The sequence below is a fragment of the Anthonomus grandis genome, chromosome 22 (assembly GCF_022605725.1).
Source record: "Anthonomus grandis grandis chromosome 22, icAntGran1.3, whole genome shotgun sequence".
NCBI classification, from domain to species: Eukaryota; Metazoa; Arthropoda; class Insecta; order Coleoptera; family Curculionidae; genus Anthonomus; species Anthonomus grandis.
The window spans coordinates 38735983-38755951 of NC_065567.1; the positions used below are offsets into that span (position 1 = coordinate 38735983).

A 19969-nucleotide genomic window follows, 5' to 3' on the forward strand; every position below is an offset into this window, starting at 1 on the left:
TTCTGAGAGTTGTTAGCTGTTGTCAAAATGAAGCAGCACTTCTACAAGAATCTCTACAGGAGAAAGTTCCTGCCGCGAATTAACTATGCAGCTTTAGAATGGCTCCTTCAGTTCAAATATCAGGAGGGTCAAACGGCAAGATGGATAGAGAGGCTACAGGAGTTTTATTTTGACATTGAGCATCGAGCAGGGTGAATCGCGCAGCAAGAAACTACAAACATTATCACCGAGCAGAGGAGAAAGATGCTCAGTTGTTAAGAACCACCATTGTTGATGATACTTGGCAAATTAGGAATCTTATAAGAGACCAAGCGGAAGATATCCAGATAGACCTAACCTAGATAAAGGAAGGGAAGAAGCCAACTGAAGAAGTTGCCAAGTATTCTCCCAATGTTAAGTCATATTGGATACAGTAGAACTTCTTAATTTTGGGAGATGGACTCTTGCGGTGAAAAATGGTTGACCACGACAGCAACGAGGATCAGTGGCCTTCTTAGAGGAGTCACGTTTGCGGCGTTAAAATATATTATGCTGTTTTAATCCTAAAGATCGTTTTCTGGAGAAAGCGCGGATTGTTATTTTTACGATCCCGTTGCGAGAGGGAATGCATGGGGCAAGCATAGGAGATCTCTCCGCCCTCCAGAAGTCCGCCAGAAGTCTGCAAGGAGGAGATATATCTCCTATGCTGGCTACAGATCTACGTGACCAGCTCGTTTTCACCCACTCTCGCACGCGTCTCCATTGTCTGTCTCTTTTTCGACTCGCTTTTCTGTTACTCCCGCTATCTTAAGGCCTGGTTTCCTCGAACATTCGGTCGCGGAAAGCGGACAGTCCGTCGATCGCCGAGGATAGCGATTTCTGCCCGAGGTGGTTTGCTAGAATTTAGAAAATGATAATTTCCCTCGTGTCTGCAACCCGCTGTCCTGTGTGTATTTAAAGCAAAAACAAATAAAAAAATACGTACCCACAAAAATGAACTCAAATAAATTGATTGCGCTGTTATTGCTAGAAGAAGAAGAGGAAGAGGAGCTGGTACTAGCAACACTCAAAGGTTCCAATAGGCCAGTGGATAAGTTGTTTTTGTTTCGCAATACGGAAGGCGCCTTTAATATCACCGTGCAGAGAAGGCTTTTTGGAAATGAATCCAAATTTAGGGAGTATTTTAGACTTTCCACAGAACTTTTCGAGCTTGTGTTGAGTTTTGTTAAAGACGACATTTCCAAGAAACCTACCAATAGAATCAAATGCCCTATTTCTGCTGAAGAGAAGCTTTGCATTACATTGAGGTAAGTTTTTGTTTTAACGCGCTGGATCGACAACGTGAATATTTTGTTACTAATTTCTTATTATATATTTTTTATTTATTTTAATTACTTAAAAGGTAAAATAATATACTTAGGAGTATTAAGACTCTCTATCTAAAAAGCTAATTTTTTTAAATTATAAAAAAAAAGTAATTATATTAATAATATACGAATTTATTTAAAGTATGGAGGAAGTTGTTCAACTGTTAAAGCAATACTACGAAAGAACGTTGAAAGTGCGGTGTCATCCTCTTTTGTTTTGTTATTACTTAAGTCTAGCAACTCTTTCATCAACTTGGTTCTTTCAATTCGGCCTTTCTTAATTTCTTCCACTACTGCAGCACCTCGTTCTTTTGGTATAGACTTTCTTTTGCGTTGGGATGTAGTAGTTGGGGATATGAAAGATTGGTTCTCGTGAGATTCTTGCGTATTGGGAAAGACCTCAGTAACCGGAGAGACTTGGGAGTCAACCATCTCTTGAGAATCCTCTATATCACTTACAGCTGCTTGTGATTCATCCAATACGTCTTGTGATTCAGTGGAAATATTATCTGATTGCTGATTTTGTGAGTTACTTTCTTCATTGATATTACTAATTGACCTGAAAATAAACGACCCTAAAATATTGTGCAAAAATGTATATTTAATACGTACTTTCTCTCTACGATTGAGGTATTGTCCAGGAAGCTTAAATGTTTGTACTTGACACCAAAGTTTTCCACATTTGTGTTCCTGGCTGAACCAGTTTTCTGTGCTTTTATTACCTCGCGTTTCTTCTTTTGGTAATAATCGCGGATATTTTTCCACCTTATTTGGCACACTTTTTCTAAAAATTCATTTAAACTATTGATAAAATGAAGTGCACCACGATTTTTATTGGCAAAATTTAAGTTGCTATAAATATAAATGGCCATTTCTGTGTGAAGAGAGCTTTTAAAAAATAAAAGCGTGTTACAGCTATAGCTGACAAACGTTATAGGGGATAAAATAATATACAGGGTATCAATACCAGTAAATTTTTAATCAAGCGCAAACATCTACATCTACTCACGAAGCATATGAAATGTACATCGATTTTTTTTACTAATACTTAATTTGTTATTTTCAGGTATCTAGCTACAGGGGAGACCTTCAGATCGCTAGCGTTTCAATATCGCCAGCATCACAGCTGGATTAGCGTTTCTGTTATAGAAGTGCTACGCAGCATTAGGGAACGCATGCTTCCAATTTTTATACCAAAACTCTCAGAAGAACGCATGAGAGCAAATGCCCAAGATTACAATGAATTGTGGAACTTTCCTAATTGTTGCGGATCCATTGATGGAAAGCATGTCCGAATACAGTGTCCGAAGGCAGCAGGGTCACTTTTTTATAACTACAAGCAGTTTCATTCTATTGTATTGCTGGCTATAATAGATGCAAGATATAGGTTCATCGCAATTGATGTCGGTTCCTACGGGCGAGAAGGAGATGCAAGTATTTTCGAAAAATCGATGATGGGAAAGTATATTAATAATGGTAATTTCAACATACCACCTGCAATGCATCTTCCAGGAACAGAAATTTTACAACCTTGCATTATTTTGGCAGACAGCGCATTTTCGTTAACAACTAATATAATGAAACCTTATTCACAAAAAGATTCTATTCATGACCAATCAAAGGCTGTGTTCAATTACAGACTCAGTCGGGGGAGGCGAACTTCCGAAAATGCTTTCGGCATATTATGTCAGTATTTTAGAGTATTCTTTACTCCAATTACTATTAACCCTACTGGTGCTGATGACTTAATCATTTCGGCATGTATCTTACATAATATGCTACGAAATGCAAAAATACCAATTCCTGATGAAAATGTAGATTTCATCCCTCTATTGCCAAAAGAAAATCTAATTCCATTAGCACCCACATGTGCAAGAAGATCATCCACAGATGCTGCTTCGGTAAGAGATACTTTTAAAACTTATTTTTTTTGGACCACATGGATCAGTGCCACGGCAAAACGCAAAGGTGCAGAGAATGGAATAATTCGAGGAATAATCGTAGAAGAAATATTATTTCACGTTATTAAAAGTAAAGTAGCGGAATAAAATTATGTTAAACCCTGTATATTATTATATTTTTTTTTTAATAAATGACATAATATTATATTCTTACCCTTTTTATTCATTTTCGCACCTATTTCCTTCCAAATGTTGTTTTTTACGACCAAATCCTTATAACTTTTGCCGGCAACACTATATAATGGTGGATGCTGCCTCACCAAGTCTATTAGGACTTCATCATCCTCAGGTGAAAATTTTTCACTCATTATGCTAATTATAATTATAATATTACTATTAATATTTATATTTTATTATAATATTACTGTTAAGTGCAGCTGAGCGATTCCGCTGTAATCAGACTGGACAGATATGAACCGACCAGTCGTCACAGGTCGGCGGAGAGGAATGCGTCCGTTCAGATGAGCGGAACCGAGGAAACCAATCCCAATCCCAAAAATTGAAATGCATGGTTGGATAAAATCGTCAAATCGCGGCGATCGACGGACTGTCCGCTTTCCGCGACCGAATGTTCAAGGAAACCAGGCCTTTATGTTCCCCATCCGCATGTTTCGCGCTTGTTTACTAGTTGATTTTTATTTACATTTGTCAGGCGGGCATTACGCACTACTCTACTGCTCAAACCCCAGTCCGAGAATAGCATTGTGTGGGCGCGAACTTGCCTTACGGGATTTGGCCCACCCAGCACAGTCAAGATATCTCTCCTCCTTCCAGTCTTCTTGAGCGAGCGCTAGTAAATTGATGGCTGGGAACCGATATATGCTGCGTTCGCGATTGTGAAATCCATTGGAAAAAAACTAGGGTGGCTCCCTCACTGGTTCGGTTCAGGTAAAAAACCGCATTGTTGTATTGCCAATGGTCTTTGGTTTTAGCATTGAGAGGAAAATTCAAAAATTGGCTGTTTTTAGTTGAGGTTATGTTTTACGTAGCCTTCCCTTATAATTTAGTTTTGCTTATGGGCTATAATTTATCCCTAATATTAACTAATTCTAAATTCCCTAAATATTAACCGCCATGTTTTCTACTTACGGGATAGGTACTAGAGCCGCACGACCTCCCATAGCTCGTGCGGAACTGGGCACAGAAAACAAAGAGAGAATAGAAAAAAAACCTAAATGGCAACCTCTGCTGGAGATGGTAGTTCGGATCACATCCACTGCGCGCTACCGTCGGCGTCACGTCCTATGAAAATTAATCAATAAATTAATGCTTTAGTTTTTTTTGGGTAGATGGCGGTCGCGTCATCAGTGATTCACAGAATTGTTTATCCTTCAGTTCAGTACTTCAGTCGAGTTCTGCTTCTGCTTTTTGACATAAACCTAAATTAAAACGGCCCTTACTTAAAATTGTGTGCAAATTTGCTCCAGATTACAGCTATTTTGTGTGTTCTGTGGATTACAATAGTACAAATAAGTAGTAAAGTTTAGTGGTGAAATTAGAGCCCTATAGAGATCTGCGATTTTTCAGGTAAGATTATTTTTTTATAGAGTGGTGCAGTTTTGTTGTTTTAAATTTACTTTTCTTTATTATCATTACATTTTGTAACTAGGTATATGTATTTTAGTACTTATACAGGGTGTTGCACCGCCAGGCGGGACATAGGAAATCCCATGTAATTTTTAATAGGATTAATATTGGCTTCCCTAATTATTTTAGAGAAAAATGTATTGAAAAAATTTAAAGAGCACCAAAATATGCAACCTCCAAAATAACTTTAATTATTTTTCGTTTGTCCATTTAGGAGAAACAGCCAAAAATCTTAACGAAAATTTGTCTTTTTTTATTGCCTCGTATTCACAGGTATGCCAGCCAAAATTTATTAGGTACCTTGACAGGTGGTAAACATCAAATAATTTGTCCTAATAAGTTCACTGCATTAAAATTCTAAATTAAAAAACTCAGCTATCAGTTACAACACTACTGAAGAAAGTGTACTTAGTAATAGTTATATGGTTTTACCAAGGCAATAGTTACCGCGAAATTTTGAATAATAATTTAATTAAAACCACAATGTTATTATGACAACTTAACTTGGCAGTTTACCTTTACCTAACTTTCTCATCTCGAGGGATATCTGTAAGTATGGGGTGACAAAAAAGACGAAATTTTTACCAAAACTTTTCGCCAATAACTTCTAAAACTGCAACACCCTGTATATACCCTATACCTTCTATCATTTTGTTTCTTAACTACCTACTTAATATTGTATTTTTAATTTTTTTTAGTGCTCCTTAAAATCATGTTTACTCCTGCTCCTCAATCTCACCGAAAGAAATGTTGTGTTGTTGGCTGTAAGAATCAAGATAGCAAAAGGCATCGATTTCCGAAAAATGAACCTGAATTATATGATATATGGATATCTATTATCAAACCACCCAATTATGATAAGTTAACCCCAGAAAAAGTTTATAACAGATATTTTGTTTGTGATGATCATTTTGAGATGTCTTGCAAAGTATGAAACACCAAGAGAGGACTTAAAAGCACAGCAGTACCTACAGTGTATGTCACAGGTATATAAAAAATTATCATGTTTAAACTAAAGCCCAGTTCCCACCTATGACTGCCCACCCCGACTTTTTTTCCCCAGGGGGAAAAGTCATGAGTATCCTGTCCACACTATTTTAGCCCGTGCGGTTCACAAAAAAATGCCGCAAATTGGAGTAGAAGCATGTAACTTACCATAGTTGTTATTTAGGCCATTTAAAATGATTTGACCCGCAGCACCTAAAATTTCACCCCATAGGGAGCTGTTTTTACCCCTATTTTGAAAAAAAGGGTAAAATTTTCAACAAATGAAAGCTAGAATAATTAAATAGCATTTTGCTTTGTGGTTTTAAAAATCTATACAACAATTTGTCCAAAAAATATGTTGCTACAAAAATTCCACCCCATAGGGTGCTGATATCACCTATAGGGGTGAAATTTTGGGGTGAAAAATATATTTTGAAGAAAAGGGAAAAAATTTCAACAAATTAATGCCAGAATAATTAAATAACTTTTTGCTTTATATTTTTAAAAATGTATACAACAATCTGTTTAAAAAATATGTTGCCCTAAAAATTTCACCTCATAGGGTCAGCAGATTTCACCTTTATTTTGAAAAATGGCAAAATTTTCAAGAATTTAAAGCCATAATAAATAAATAATGTTTCGCTTTATAATAGTTTTAAACATATCTATTTACACTATTGTAGCTTGCATGTGTTGAACGTTTTACCCTTTTTTTCAAAATAGGGGTAAAAACAGCCCCCTATGGGTGAAATTTTAGGTACTGCGGGTCAAATCATTTTTAATGACGGATGGCCTAATTAACTATTGTAAGTTTCATGCTTCTACCCCAATTTGCGGCATTTTACCCCATTTTTTCAGGGTGTATAGTAAGTAATAAATCAAAAGAGGTGATGATAAAGTGGGACATTTTATACAGCATAAGCATCAAATTTCTTGTTAAAAGTATGTTATACAATATTAGAAACAATAAAGATATATGTATGTATGTATGTATGTATTATAAACTTTTTCATCAGAAATGACCTTGCCTCTCCTCCATTTAAGTTAATTCTGTGAGGAATTTAATTTGTAAGTCTTGTAGGTACATAGCAGATATTATAATAATTATTATTAGTAAGTATACTATACAAATATTAAATAAAATATTTTTTATGTTTACGTTCTTTTTGTTTCTTTCAAATTTTTTAATAGATATGTACATAGGTGGGTATTTAAAAATTTAAAAGGTTTAGAGGCTAAAATTAATAATAAGCAAAAAAGATTTCTTTCCAAAATATCTAAAAGAACCGGTGGGCTTATTTTTGTTGGACCACCCTGTATATAAGTCTCAAGATCAGCAGGACATCAGCACCTGAACCCTAGAAACCTGTAACTCCTGGAAAGGAAATTTCTTTATTTCTATTTTTTTATAGTGAAAATTTCCTGATACTTATTCTTTCTCGGTCTCTTTTGTATTTTGCGGTATTCCAGTGAACCGATAATCCGCGTGAATTCAGAAATTAAAAAAGAATCAGTCAGGAGATTTTTACTAGAAAAATAGAAAGGAATTTCCTTTCCACGAGTTCAGATGCTGAAAAGCTAAAAACGTTTAAATTATTTCCTGATATAATGGTGAAGTTCCGTTGCTATTAGTTCGGAACTCATCCACCGTTTTGAAATGGCGTTTTGGTCCGCAGAATTTTATTAGGCTGTTTTTCTTCTATTCTCTCTTTGTTTTCTGTGGAACTGGGTGCCCAATGGATTACACAAATATGCAGTAATTACACCTATGGTTTATAAATTTTGTCCTGGTTCCGCACTCGTGCTACATTTTTCCCCAATAGATTTTGGCAATCGCCTCACACCACGAACTTAATAAATATACCTGGCTGCTAATGCATATGGCCACGATACCCAAAAATGACCACTGTCTGGACACTCTGGACGCGGATTCCGTGTACTGTTGAATTCCATAGCGACATGTCGCCTATAAAATTTTGTATTCCGTGCACCGTTTGCTAGACGACTTTCGCCTGTTCTCAGTCGCTACGAAGACGGCACCTCTTGACGTGTTGATTTCATCTTTTCTATATGACTTTCTTTGTTTTTTTCATATTTTGACGTTGGACGGTTTTGTAAAAATTGTTAATTGTTTTTTTTTGTTGATGGTACTTATATGGGTACTAATAATTTCAAAAAACTAAAAAAAACTAATAATTTTTAAATTGTAGGTATTTGGTAGCACCTTTTTGAGCTTCTTAAATTTGCCTTGATATTGTTACGAGCTTCATTTTTGTTAGGTTTGTGTTGTTTTTATTTGCATTACATTTATTTTGGTTATTATAGTTTGATTTTGGGTTCTAAAGGTGTTGTAGTTAAGTTTTACGTTGTTATTTCTGTTTGTTTTTGTCATTTGTTAGGTTAGGAGGGCCCCAATAGGGCGCCAAATTTAGCTTAGTTAGGTTATATTTTTGTCTGAAACTATAATGTTTTGTTGTGTTGCTTACCTTAATTCTTTCTAATTAGTTCCATGGCTACTTTCTATAAATTTCATCTCAAAAATTTGGCATGTAACATATACATAGCGTGTTTCCTTGTTATACAAATACCGATTTATATTTTAGATGTTTCCTGTCAATATAAATAATATTGATAACCAAAGTTGGGTGCCTTTCACATATTTGCAAAAAAGTTTTCCAGTGCTGGGAAGTCACCCTCATTATTTTGTGGTACCTATTTTATATGGCCGAGTAAATATCGAATTAGTAAATTGCAAGTAAATATTTTTGAAAGTAAATATCGAAAAAAACAAACCATCATAGATCACATAACCTACAAACTATTGACCAACACAAACACAATTAAAAAAATATCCCTAGATATTTAGTAACAAAGAAAAAATACCTAGAATTTGCTCAAACATTTTCAGAATGAATAGTATCCAAAATGCGACATATTGATAAATCCCGACTTTTACCGAACCGGTAACGATGGGTACACGGAATACATATTTGGCGACGTGTTGACTTTAGAAGTGGAATTCAACACTAGAATTCGACATGTTGAAAGCGACAGAACACGGAATCCGCGTACTGGTCATTTTTAGTGTTGCCAACAAAAAATATATTGAATAACGGTAATAAAGTTGACGACGCTGACGTTTGACGTGTGTGTATAGCGGATTGCCTAGTTTTTGGCGATTTGTAAACGACGATTGGGTATATCCTCTGAAACAGGTGATGTATCTTTCTCCTTATTTAATACTGTATAATAATTTGATATTGACTAAAATAGTTTCGTAGCCAAATATTTTGTATAAAGAGTTTTTATAATCCAGTCCTCATATCAATAACCAAACTTGAAATTGTTATTGATGAACAAAGTTTTATAAGAGAGATTATCAAAAACACTTGACATCATATAGACCAACACTTAAAATGCAATCGGCACATCCTTAACTAAGATTCATAAATTTTACTTATAAGTCATAATTAATGTTATAAAAATTACATCTCTTGTATGCTATGGCATAGTGAATTAGGTACAGTGGGTAGTGGGAAACTAATGTTTAAAAAACACGACTTGGACCCAACTTTTACTCTTATGTAGTACTACATTTCTTAATGTTAGATCATTGATCTGTATTCCCGTTGTACGTTCTGTAACGGAGAAAAAATTACATTAAACGTTCTCTTTTTTAAAAACTACAGCAAATTTTAGTAATGATAATCTATTTATTTAGCTCTTGGCTAGACAAACACAAATAGTACAAACATAAAAAATCTTCACTATGCTAATAAATATACTGTTCTTTCAATATTTAATTACTTTTATATTAAAAACATTTAGTAATACTGATAGAGCATTAGACAAATCCCTTCAAAAAAATGTTCCAAGATATCGCTGCCACATTGTTAACGTTAGCAAATGAAGCCTTCAGTCAGAGCCAATTTCAAGCATATTAAAAAATATTAGTTTTTATACCCAAACCCAAGAAAGATGATAAAGGAAAAATTAAAATTTTAGGGCATTTCTCTAATTCCTGCCTTTAAAAAACTACCCTAGAAAATTTTTTATGGGAACAGCTGTGTAGCATTTAACTCACTAGCATCATACTGGTTATCTAGCAAACAACAGAAAGTTGTTATACAGACTTGACAAGGAAACTATTCGCCAGAATTGTGAGATGTGGAACATTAAGGTATATCACGAATTTAGGGCAGAGTTACAGCACATTGATTGACTTGATTGGTCTTTATTATGTGAATGACAAAAGTAAATTCTAAGTTGATATTTCAAATTCAAATTTGTTGTTTGATGTATAAACTTTAAACCATTGAAACTGGAAAAATCAAGGCCATTATGGTTAATATATAATTTTAAAAAAATGATGTTGCTATAAAAGAAAAAAAGCATATTTTTCCAATAAAGTAAATATAATGGTTCCAATAAAACCAAAGAGTTTGGAAAAAAAATGCATTGCAAAATAACTAATAATGCACCAGCAATAATTCCAGTTGATATTGAGGAACCAAACAATATTAACAATAATTTCTTGGATAACGTTGACTTGCAAATTAACCCAGTGGTTATAAGTGATTTTCCCAATTTTTTAATCTAGCGAGCCATTTATTTACAAATTATGCACAGAGAAAATTATGTAATGAGACTTATAAATAGTATAGAGCAACACAGTAGGAGTAGTCGGAATATCTATAAAAATGTTAGAAGCTTGTATACTTTTTTGCCTAAAACCCTTAGAACATTAAAAGGCCTTTCAATGTTCTAATCTTTCTATGAAACTGTTAGAAAAAATTGTGAAGGTTCTAATGCTTAACTATTTTTTGAGTAGGAATTATTTCAGTCTGGTTTTTAGCCTAATTATAGTTGAACAACAGGTCTTTTACAATTAACCAGTAAGATAGCTTTGTCTATGAATGATGGAAAGTTTTTGTCCCTCTGTAATAATGGATATGACAAAGGCATTTGATGATTTGAGACAAAGTTATTACTAGCGAAGGTAAACTATTATAGTTTTATAGCTTGTCTGAAAATTTTGTCACTCGACAAACTTTGTGCTCAGATTGTAGCCGTGGTACTCGTGGTCGGCGACACCTCAAACCTTTTGCCAGTATTCGCCTCCGCAATGTAGAAACTCCCAAAGTATCACGCATATCTCTTTGTAGTGCTGGTATTGCCATTGTTTGAGTTTCTTCGGTTGGTTAAGTCAATATAACGGTTCTGTTGCTAATTAGCTACACGCTTTCTACCGCTTCTTGGTCTATCATGGAGAAAATTATTCTGGAGATAACGATTCCAAGTGCGAGACACATCACTTTGCCAAACCCCAAGTCTATTAGCCCCGAACCTTAGAGAGTGGCTTTGTTCTCAACAAAGCCACTATTCCTGCACGGTCAATCTCACTTACATTACACGTTTTTGTCGGGCAACAAATATGGAACGAATACAAAGATAAATAAAGACGAAGACAATTAATTATTACGGTTATTAGCAAATGAATTATTTCTTTGGATAAAAACAAGGTGATGCAAAACTTTTAAATCTATGTGCATATGCCATTAGGGCTATTGCTTCAACTGCGATATTTAAACAAAATTTGAAGTTTTATTGTTGAATTACAGCTCTCATTCTCAACGATTTTTTTTCAATGAGCTGGTAACAATTTGAAGTTTAGTTGTTTTATATAGCACTTAATGTTTCATGTAGTTCAAGATTGCTAGTGTTTTCTATCAATATAGCATCTAGAATCTAAGTAATATTATATTTATTACATTAAAATACATAATTTTATCAATAATAGATTCATACACTTTTTTGCAATTTTCAATATACAATTTTAAGTTAATATAAATTAAAATATTTTTTTTTACAAATTTTATAAGACTGTCACAATATAATAATGAAAATTTACTTATAACTAATACCTATTTACCATGAATGAAAATGAATACCCTTTTTATTTTATATCACGGCAACTCTTGAAAGTCAGTGTCTTCTAGGAATGCACTGATAGCACAATACCATTTTCTAATGAAAAACTTTTTTATACATATTTTTATCTTTTTGGAATATTTATTTTTAAAAAGTTGAAGTAGCAATCATGTGTGTACAGTTCCTATTTATTTATGTGAAATTTGGTTTTTCAGGAGTAAGAAACTTCTTATATTTAGTGCTCATAACCACACTGTAACTGCTCAATAAAGAAAGACGAGAATTTATTTTTAATAAACTATATAGGCTCATAAATATATAAGCTATAGAGTGTCAATATATTGCTTGTAATAAAAGCATGTCTACATGTTTCTAATGGTTTTATTATGAAAATAGACCACATGAAACCATGAAAATATACACCATAATAGACACCATGAAAATAAGACACTTTTTTTGAAGAGTCAAAATTGTGTTGCTTATTACACTATTTCCCGGAAACACAATACCATACCTATGCCTGGACTGCAGGGAAACATGACATGATGATAGTGCAGCACCAATGCCTACATCAATACCATCAATATCTAGTTTGATATCCCTAATCTTGAAATCACACGACATCATTCTTATGCTTTAATGTTTTATAAGATCTTGAATGATTTATATCATTGTCTTACTATCTTCAAAGCAATTCCTTTTAACACCTGTCAAAGAAGGGTTTGTTCTCCAATGAAGTTCTCGAATTACTAGGACTTTGCATTTTTTTAATGAAAACCAGCTCAGATCCATTCCAGTGGCTTACAGCCAGTCATATAAAAAATGGTCAATCTAAGGCTATAACCTAAGTTTGTAAAGTGCTAAGTGTGCTAAGTAAAGGTTATTAAATTTGTTCTTATTGAGGCTTCTGAGGTTTTATTTTAATATACAGTGGCGGACAAATGTATGGAAATTTTTTGTTTTTGTTTACTATTAAAGTACCAGGCAATAAAGGTACAAATATTTTATGGTACTTTTTGTTGGTGCATACTTTCTTCCGGATAAATAGTTGTTGTGTGCATTCCTTTTTTTATCATCATGTTTATTGTTTTTTGGGATGGACCCAAGAATGAAAATTTTTTTAGTTTAAGTTTTCTGGGGTATATTTAGTTTATTGTTGTTTGTTGGCTAATGCATATTGTAGCAGGCAATAGTTTCTTATTTATGGGAAAAACAAATATTTAAATTACTATCGTAACAATAAGTAATTTTTTTAATTACTTACTATAGAGCGAGGGATATATGTGGCTCTTGACACATTTCTTATACTTGCCTCCGGATTTTCTTCAAAAACATTTAAAACATTTTCTAAATTATAATCTTCTGTTGGTCTGCCTTGTCCACGAGCTCTTTGAAAACTTCCGTTATTGCATAAATTTCGGTGAGTGTTTATAAAAACTTGACGATCTGGAACATTCGGGGATACTCACGGACAGCCGCTAAAGAACTGCCATTACACAAACCATAAACAAAATGCATGTCAGCTAACTCTTGATTTGTAAATCTATCCATAATTTTTGAAAAATGAATCACAAAAAGGAACTAATTTACTTTGCCAAAGCAAATTTAAAAAATGTGAAATGTCAACAAAACGTTAAACAAAATTTAACAAATAAACTAATTGTCAACAAACACAGCTAACTATTATTTTACAAGATGTTATTTGTAGTTACTTTTTGAAATACCAATTCCTGATTTATTAATAATTGATTTTTTCGAAAACGGAAGCTCCTATCGAAATTAGAAAAGAGCACCTTTTTATGTAAAAATGTTTGTTCTTTTCAATTCTAATACCAAAATTATCACGGAGTTGCTAGAAAAAAAGTTTTAACAATTTAAACTTTACCGACCACTTATTTTACACGACCCTGTATACATTTTGGCAAAAATGGTTGCAATATCAGTTTTTAATAAAACCAATAGTAAATGATTCATAAAACACCCTGTAACTTAAAAACAATGCACTTTTGAACCATACTGTATATGGACTTTTTGTCTTATTTTTAGACAAAGATGGGGCTGGTAAAATATTGCGATGTAATTTCGGGACACCCTGTATACATTTAGGGTTAGGATACAATTTATTTTGTAATTTTGTCAAAATGGGGATATCCCGTAAATAAATAAATAAATTTATTCTCCCTGTCCTGTCGTCTCGGTAGTAATACCAATCTCGCCTACTAAACGTTTTAGGTGTGACGTAAATCGACTGTAATTTTATAGATCTTGGTGTTTTTTTGACATACAAGGCGAGCAAAAAATACCATTTCAGTGGAAGTGGAACTATTTGGAATTTATCGACTTTCGTAAAGATATGGTTGTTTTAAATGGGTATGTTTTTTACCAATTACTAGGTTTACACGTGACATTAATGTAAATTAGGGCAGAAACGCTTTAGCTTGTGTTTACACAAGGGTATTCAGGCTAAGTTCCGTAACCTAACCTTGGTGAATCGTCAGTTAGAAGCGGTATTTTTACGGTTCCTCAAAATATCGGTTTGAAATGGAACGCTTTATATATATACCATATTAGGTTATAAATTCCATTTTTGTGTTATAGGTACCTCTAGTATTATTATTTATAATACTAGATCAAGTCCTGCCAGTCAAGTATATTGAATGCAATGAATTGAATGAAACAATCAAATGATCAAATTTCATAAACAGACAGAAACCACGAAAAAATCAAACCAAAACTTCATTACATTACCTACAAACACAGGATTCCCGGATGTCGTAGATTAAACTCAGAATATATTTAATCCACGACATCCGTAGGAATAACCGAAGGTACCGAAAAAAATAATTGGTCGTTTCGGTTGACATTTGCAACCAATTTTTCAGAAACCGCGTTACATAACCGAACCAAATTTCAGAAATTGTATCCTAATTAGCAATTTTTCGACGTGACAACGTTGCAATTTGCAACGCAACATTGCATTATTACGTTGTCTTAACCGTAGAGACAAGCCCGTTTTACACCAATTTGAAAGTGATTTTTTTGGTTGTCTCAACGTTACGCAGTGACTACCCGTTAACTTTCTAAAAGCTTTTGCAACGTTTTTAGAGTAACTGATTTTCGGACGGATGAACGCCATAACGACAGAGAACTTAATTACTTTTTTAACAGTGACCTGATAGATAACCTAGTAAGCAGTTGTTCCAAAAATACAACCTTTTTAATCCATCTTTTGAACAGTCCTTATTAATATTTGTTTTGTATGTAGTTTAATATATTGAATTATACGGGTAAAATACCCGTTTTGAAAGATTTACAAACACTTAATTTATAAAGGAACATAGTTTAATGTGAAAAGATGCTATTTTAGCCCTAAATAACACGCGCGCCCTGAATTTATAGCAGATTTCGAAAAAAAAATAAGTATTTTTTTAAATTTTGTATCTCTGAGCATTGGCTACAGGGCAATGATATACAGTGTTTGGCCCTAATGGACTATCGACCAATTTGTCATTCATCTCGAACTGAGTTTAGAGGAGGAGAAACTGCCATCCTTTCAAAAACAAATACAGTTTTCTATCCTTTAATCGTTAAAACAGCTTGTGTTGAAAGACAGTGTGAATTTTGCGTTTGTCAGTGTCTTATTTTAAATAGGTCTTATTATTTTATTTGTCTGTATAGATCACCCTCGGGTAATGTTAATACTTTCTTGTCCATTTTAGATGAGTTGATACACACTATATACATGGCCAACAGGTATCTGGTAGCCTGTTGAGATTTTAACATAAACTTTTTAGTAAACGATCAGAACTCCTCTCTTACCAAACAATTATGAGCTAGCTATGGTTTAGCACCACACATAAAGGGTAAAACTAAGGTGGTAGGACAATTTGGCTCTCAAATTGATAATATTTTCAGCAATTTGGCTAAATGTTATGTAACAAGTAATACATTATTCTCAGATATATCAGATAATTATGGTCAGAAACTCCATATAGAAATACCTAAAGAGAGTAAAAAGCCAGTATTTGTAAAGAAACGTTCATACACAGAAAATAACATTAAGAAGTTTAATGATCTTTTAACACATGAATCCTGGGAAGATGTATATAACTGCACTAAAGTCGATCTAAAATATGATTGCTTTTATATTTTCTATTACTATTTTAATGTAACATTTCCTCTAAGTAGCCACAGTTACCCTACAAAAATGGGTAAACTCTGAAATTAAAAATTATTCTAGTCATATTAAAGATCTGTATGTATGGTACAAGGAAACAAATAGTGAGGCAGCTTATAATCAATATAAAAAAGAAAAAAAAGAATATAAAAAATTTATTTCTAACTATGACACTTCTTTAAATGAAAACAAGATTATCTGTTCAAATAATAAAACTAAAACTACTTGGACTATTTTCAATCAATGCTCAAATAAGTCAAAGTCATCTAAACCTGTCACCCTAAATTCTAGCAATAATGAAATTATTGAAAATTTGGATGAGATAGCCAACATATTTTTGAAGAAATTTAATGCTTCATCTGTTACTCCTTCAATTTCTGGTCAATTGCCTAAAGGAAGTCACATCCCCACTATTTTCCTCTTTTCCACAGATTCAAAGGAAGTTCAGCATATTCTATCGGCCTTGCCAAATAAATACTCTGCTCGTCTTGATGAAATACCAATAAACATACTAAAAAAGCTAGTCACCATATAGATGTGCCTCTAGCTCACATAATAAATGCCTGTCTGCACATGGGAATCTTTCCATCTAAACTAAAAAAGGCGAAAGTTCTTCCAATTTTTAAAAATAAGGGTGATGAGCAGGATGTAGAAAACTATCGACCAATATCTCTCCTTTCTTCAATATCAAAAATCTTTGAGCGAGTCATTTATATCCGTATTATGAACTTTTTAAAAAGGCAAACTATTCTTTCAGATAGCCAGTCTGGTTTTAGGCCCAATCATTCAACCCAGTTGGCAGTTTTCAAGCTTATATACTTTGTGATTAAAAATGTTCACAAAAAAGAAAAAGTTGCCGGACTCTTTTTCGATTTATCGAAAGCATTCGACACAATCAACCATGGTCTACTGCTGTCAATCCTTGAAAATTGTGGACTAAGGGGAAACTGTGCCAGACTTATAGCCTCTTATTTAGATCAGAGGGAACAAACAGTTTGCCTTGGCTCTGGTAATGGTACATATGTTTACTCAGCGTCATCCTTGGTGGTACAGGGAGTGCCTCAGGGTTCAATTCTAGGCCCAGTACTATTCATATTATATGTAAATGGTCTCAGTGAGTGTTTTCCAGGATGTTTTATCAACCAATATGCTGATGACACTTCCATAATCTTGTCAGAACATCTGATTGAAGAACTATCTGTCAGAGCTTCTCAGGTGGTAGAGAGGATGCAGGAGTGGTGTGACAATCATGCTCTGATGCTAAATGCTGATAAAACCGGGCTTCTGACATTCTCCAAAACTTTACCTCAAAATTCCCTACTAGTAAAGTTTGAAAAAAAGTCTCTTCGAGAAGTAGCTTCCTTAAAATTCCTTGGTATACAAATTGACTCCTGTCTCACATGGGTCCCACACATAGACACTCTTGGCAAAAAACTAAATGGTTTCTGCGCGTTAATAAGGCGTCTACGAGAAGAGCTTTCCCTAAATTGTCTGAAGCAACTTTACTATGCATCGGTCCAATCTCTAATCACTTATAGTGTGATCTTCAACTGGCGCCGTGTCAGTCTTTATAGCACAAAAACGCATCATAAGATGCATGCTCAGACTCACACCACAAACGTCTTGTAGGAATTATTTTACTAAGTTTGGTCTACTCACTGTTCCAGCTCTGTACATTCTTATGTTAGCTATTTTTGCAAAGAAACACCTGCATCTTTTTCAAACTAATGAAGATCATTATGCTGAGGGTATGTCTATTGTGACAAGGGGGAGAGCTGAACTGAGTGTCCCAACTCATCACTCTGCCTTTTTTTAAAGATCTCCTGCCTTTGCTGCTATTAAAACATATAATAGATTACCTCTCGCCCTAAGGCAAGAGAAAAATATCATGAAGTTCAGGAAAGACACTGCAAGGTATCTGTTGGGCAAGTGTATCTATAGTTTCTTATATACTTTAACTTTTACAAAAAAATTCATAAGCTCTTCGAAAAATATAATTAAAATATAATTCTCATTGCTGCTGCTGCTGCTGCTATATAAATCCTAAAAAATAAAACTTTATAAAATTTACCATTGTTTTCAAACTGGTTAGTCCCTTGTGTAAAGTAGGATATAGCAACCATGAAGGAAACCATTTACAAAAAGTTAATTTAATAAATTTAATACAAACCTTTTCACTGCTATCTTCCGCCACTTCCATTGATTCTACATAATCCATATCAACTTCAGGTAAGTATTTTTGCTTCCATTGCAAGTTTTTTTTTGCGTCTGTAGTAAGTTGCAGATAAATATTCTGCAACTTTTAAGTCTTTATATCTCTTCATTTTTTAAAGCAAAACGAAAATAATAAATCCCAATAATTCCAAGCAAAAAATGAATTATAAAAATAAAAATATAGATTAAGTAGGTTATGTTGAATTGAATATTTTTTCTTCCTTTTATTCTCTCTACCTTTGTTTTTCATCTTCTACCTTAAACTCTTTAACATGTCAAAAAGCTCTCTCCACAGCGAAAAATGCTCAACACAGACAATTAGATAATGTAATGCCCATTCGCTAACGATGAGGTAACGTTGTTCTTACTGGGTTTTTGATTCGAAAAATTGTACACGTCTTCACGTCGTTGTTTTAAGTATAAATTACTACTGCTACGATCTATAGTAAAAAATAAAATAAAGACAGCAGAGTTTTACAACAGTTGCGATACAGGTACATCGAAGTTTGGTCGAAAAACACGTCGTTGCAAAACCAACTAAATTTTGCACTGAAAACAACGTTGCAACTAGTGAAAATAAAAATAATCTTAACTTAGGTGACTGCAAATTGTTACTTGGGATAGTTATGGAACGGTAACCGGCACAACCGGAGGAACCGGTTCAGTTTTTTTTGAAAATAAGCACATATTTCTGAAAATAAAGTTTACAATTCAATTTTACAAACTTAACAACTCTAAACAGTGCATATAGCTCTAGCCTGGAGAACTGTAGAATATTCAACAAAAATTAGTGTTATTTCCAAGATAAATAATGTACATTATATTACCATTACTACCACTATCACTATTACCATTATTACCATTATTATACGAAATTAATCCTAGTTCTAATAAACTATATAAAACAATAATATACTATGCAGAAAGGAAATATTTTAATTTATTTACAAATAATTTATTTATTTTTATTTTTTTTTAATTATTAGGCAATTCATTATATGTCTTAGATGCGCGGTCAATTGGGCTGTTCATTCCTATATTAGTTCTACTATATACTACATATAAGTTGGATTGAGATCTGGTGTTGTAGCTGTGAATTTCGTTGGAGAATGTTATACTGGAATTACATTTTAATTGTTTTTTTTTAAGATTTTATACATTAATTTACATTGTACAAGAATTAACAGTTTTTCCAAATTAAAAATGCCTATAGTCCATTTCTTAATCCGTAGGAGCACACGAAAGGGTCGATAGCCATAAAACGGTCGTAAACCATTGGCGTCCCACTTTTCAAGTACATTAAGACCTGAATGTTTTGATTTGTTGGGTTTATTTAATAGTGCAAGAAATAGGCCAATTTTAGCCATAAATTCTTTGAATTATTTAAGTACCTAATGAACAAGTTCTTTTTAACCCTTATAAGTAGATATTGTCTAAGTAGGTAAATATGGAGGTATAAGTATTATAGGCACCTAAATTGTGCAATCTTAAATGCAAACAGGTAGTTATATTTTATGGTATATAATGTAGATATATCCTAAAAACTTAATTTATTTTTCAGTATTGTTCCGTATTTGTTGTAAGAATGTCAAAGTTTAGCCCCGTAGTGTGTAAAGGTGTTTTAGATTTTAAAGCAAGGACTATAGTACTAAACGTACATGATGCACTTGTGCATCAAATGCCTCTAAGTACTGTTAAAAATCTAGTTTCTACATGTGCCAATATGAGAGGCATAAGTAAAGCAACAATTTACAGACTTCTTAGTG

At 33.4% G+C, this 19969-nt stretch overlaps 1 protein-coding gene across 1 annotated transcript; it reads right to left on the reverse strand.

Annotated features, from left to right (window-relative positions):
- Positions 1–1478: 1478 nt before the first annotated feature.
- On the reverse strand, positions 1479–3899 carry LOC126748469 (uncharacterized). The gene is made up of 3 exons (XM_050457721.1): positions 3462–3899; positions 1959–2130; positions 1479–1905 (listed from the first exon to the last, which is right to left on the reverse strand). The coding sequence occupies exons 1-3, from the start codon at positions 3613–3615 to the stop codon at positions 1479–1481; spliced, it is 753 nt and encodes a 250-aa protein (XP_050313678.1). The 5' UTR covers positions 3616–3899.
- Between the last annotated feature and the right edge of the window lie 16070 nt (positions 3900–19969).

Excerpts from the sequence above, each read along its gene's own strand:
- LOC126748469 (XM_050457721.1), bottom strand. The coding sequence starts at position 3,615 with ATGAGTGAAAAATTTTCACCTGAGGATGATGAAGTCCTAATAGACTTG. Across the intron at positions 2,131-3,461 it reads TGCGAAAATGAATAAAAAGG|AAAAAGTGTGCCAAATAAGG; the intron begins GTAAGAATATAA and ends ATGAATTTTTAG. Across the intron at positions 1,906-1,958 it reads ACCTCAATCGTAGAGAGAAA|GTCAATTAGTAATATCAATG; the intron begins GTACGTATTAAA and ends GTTTATTTTCAG.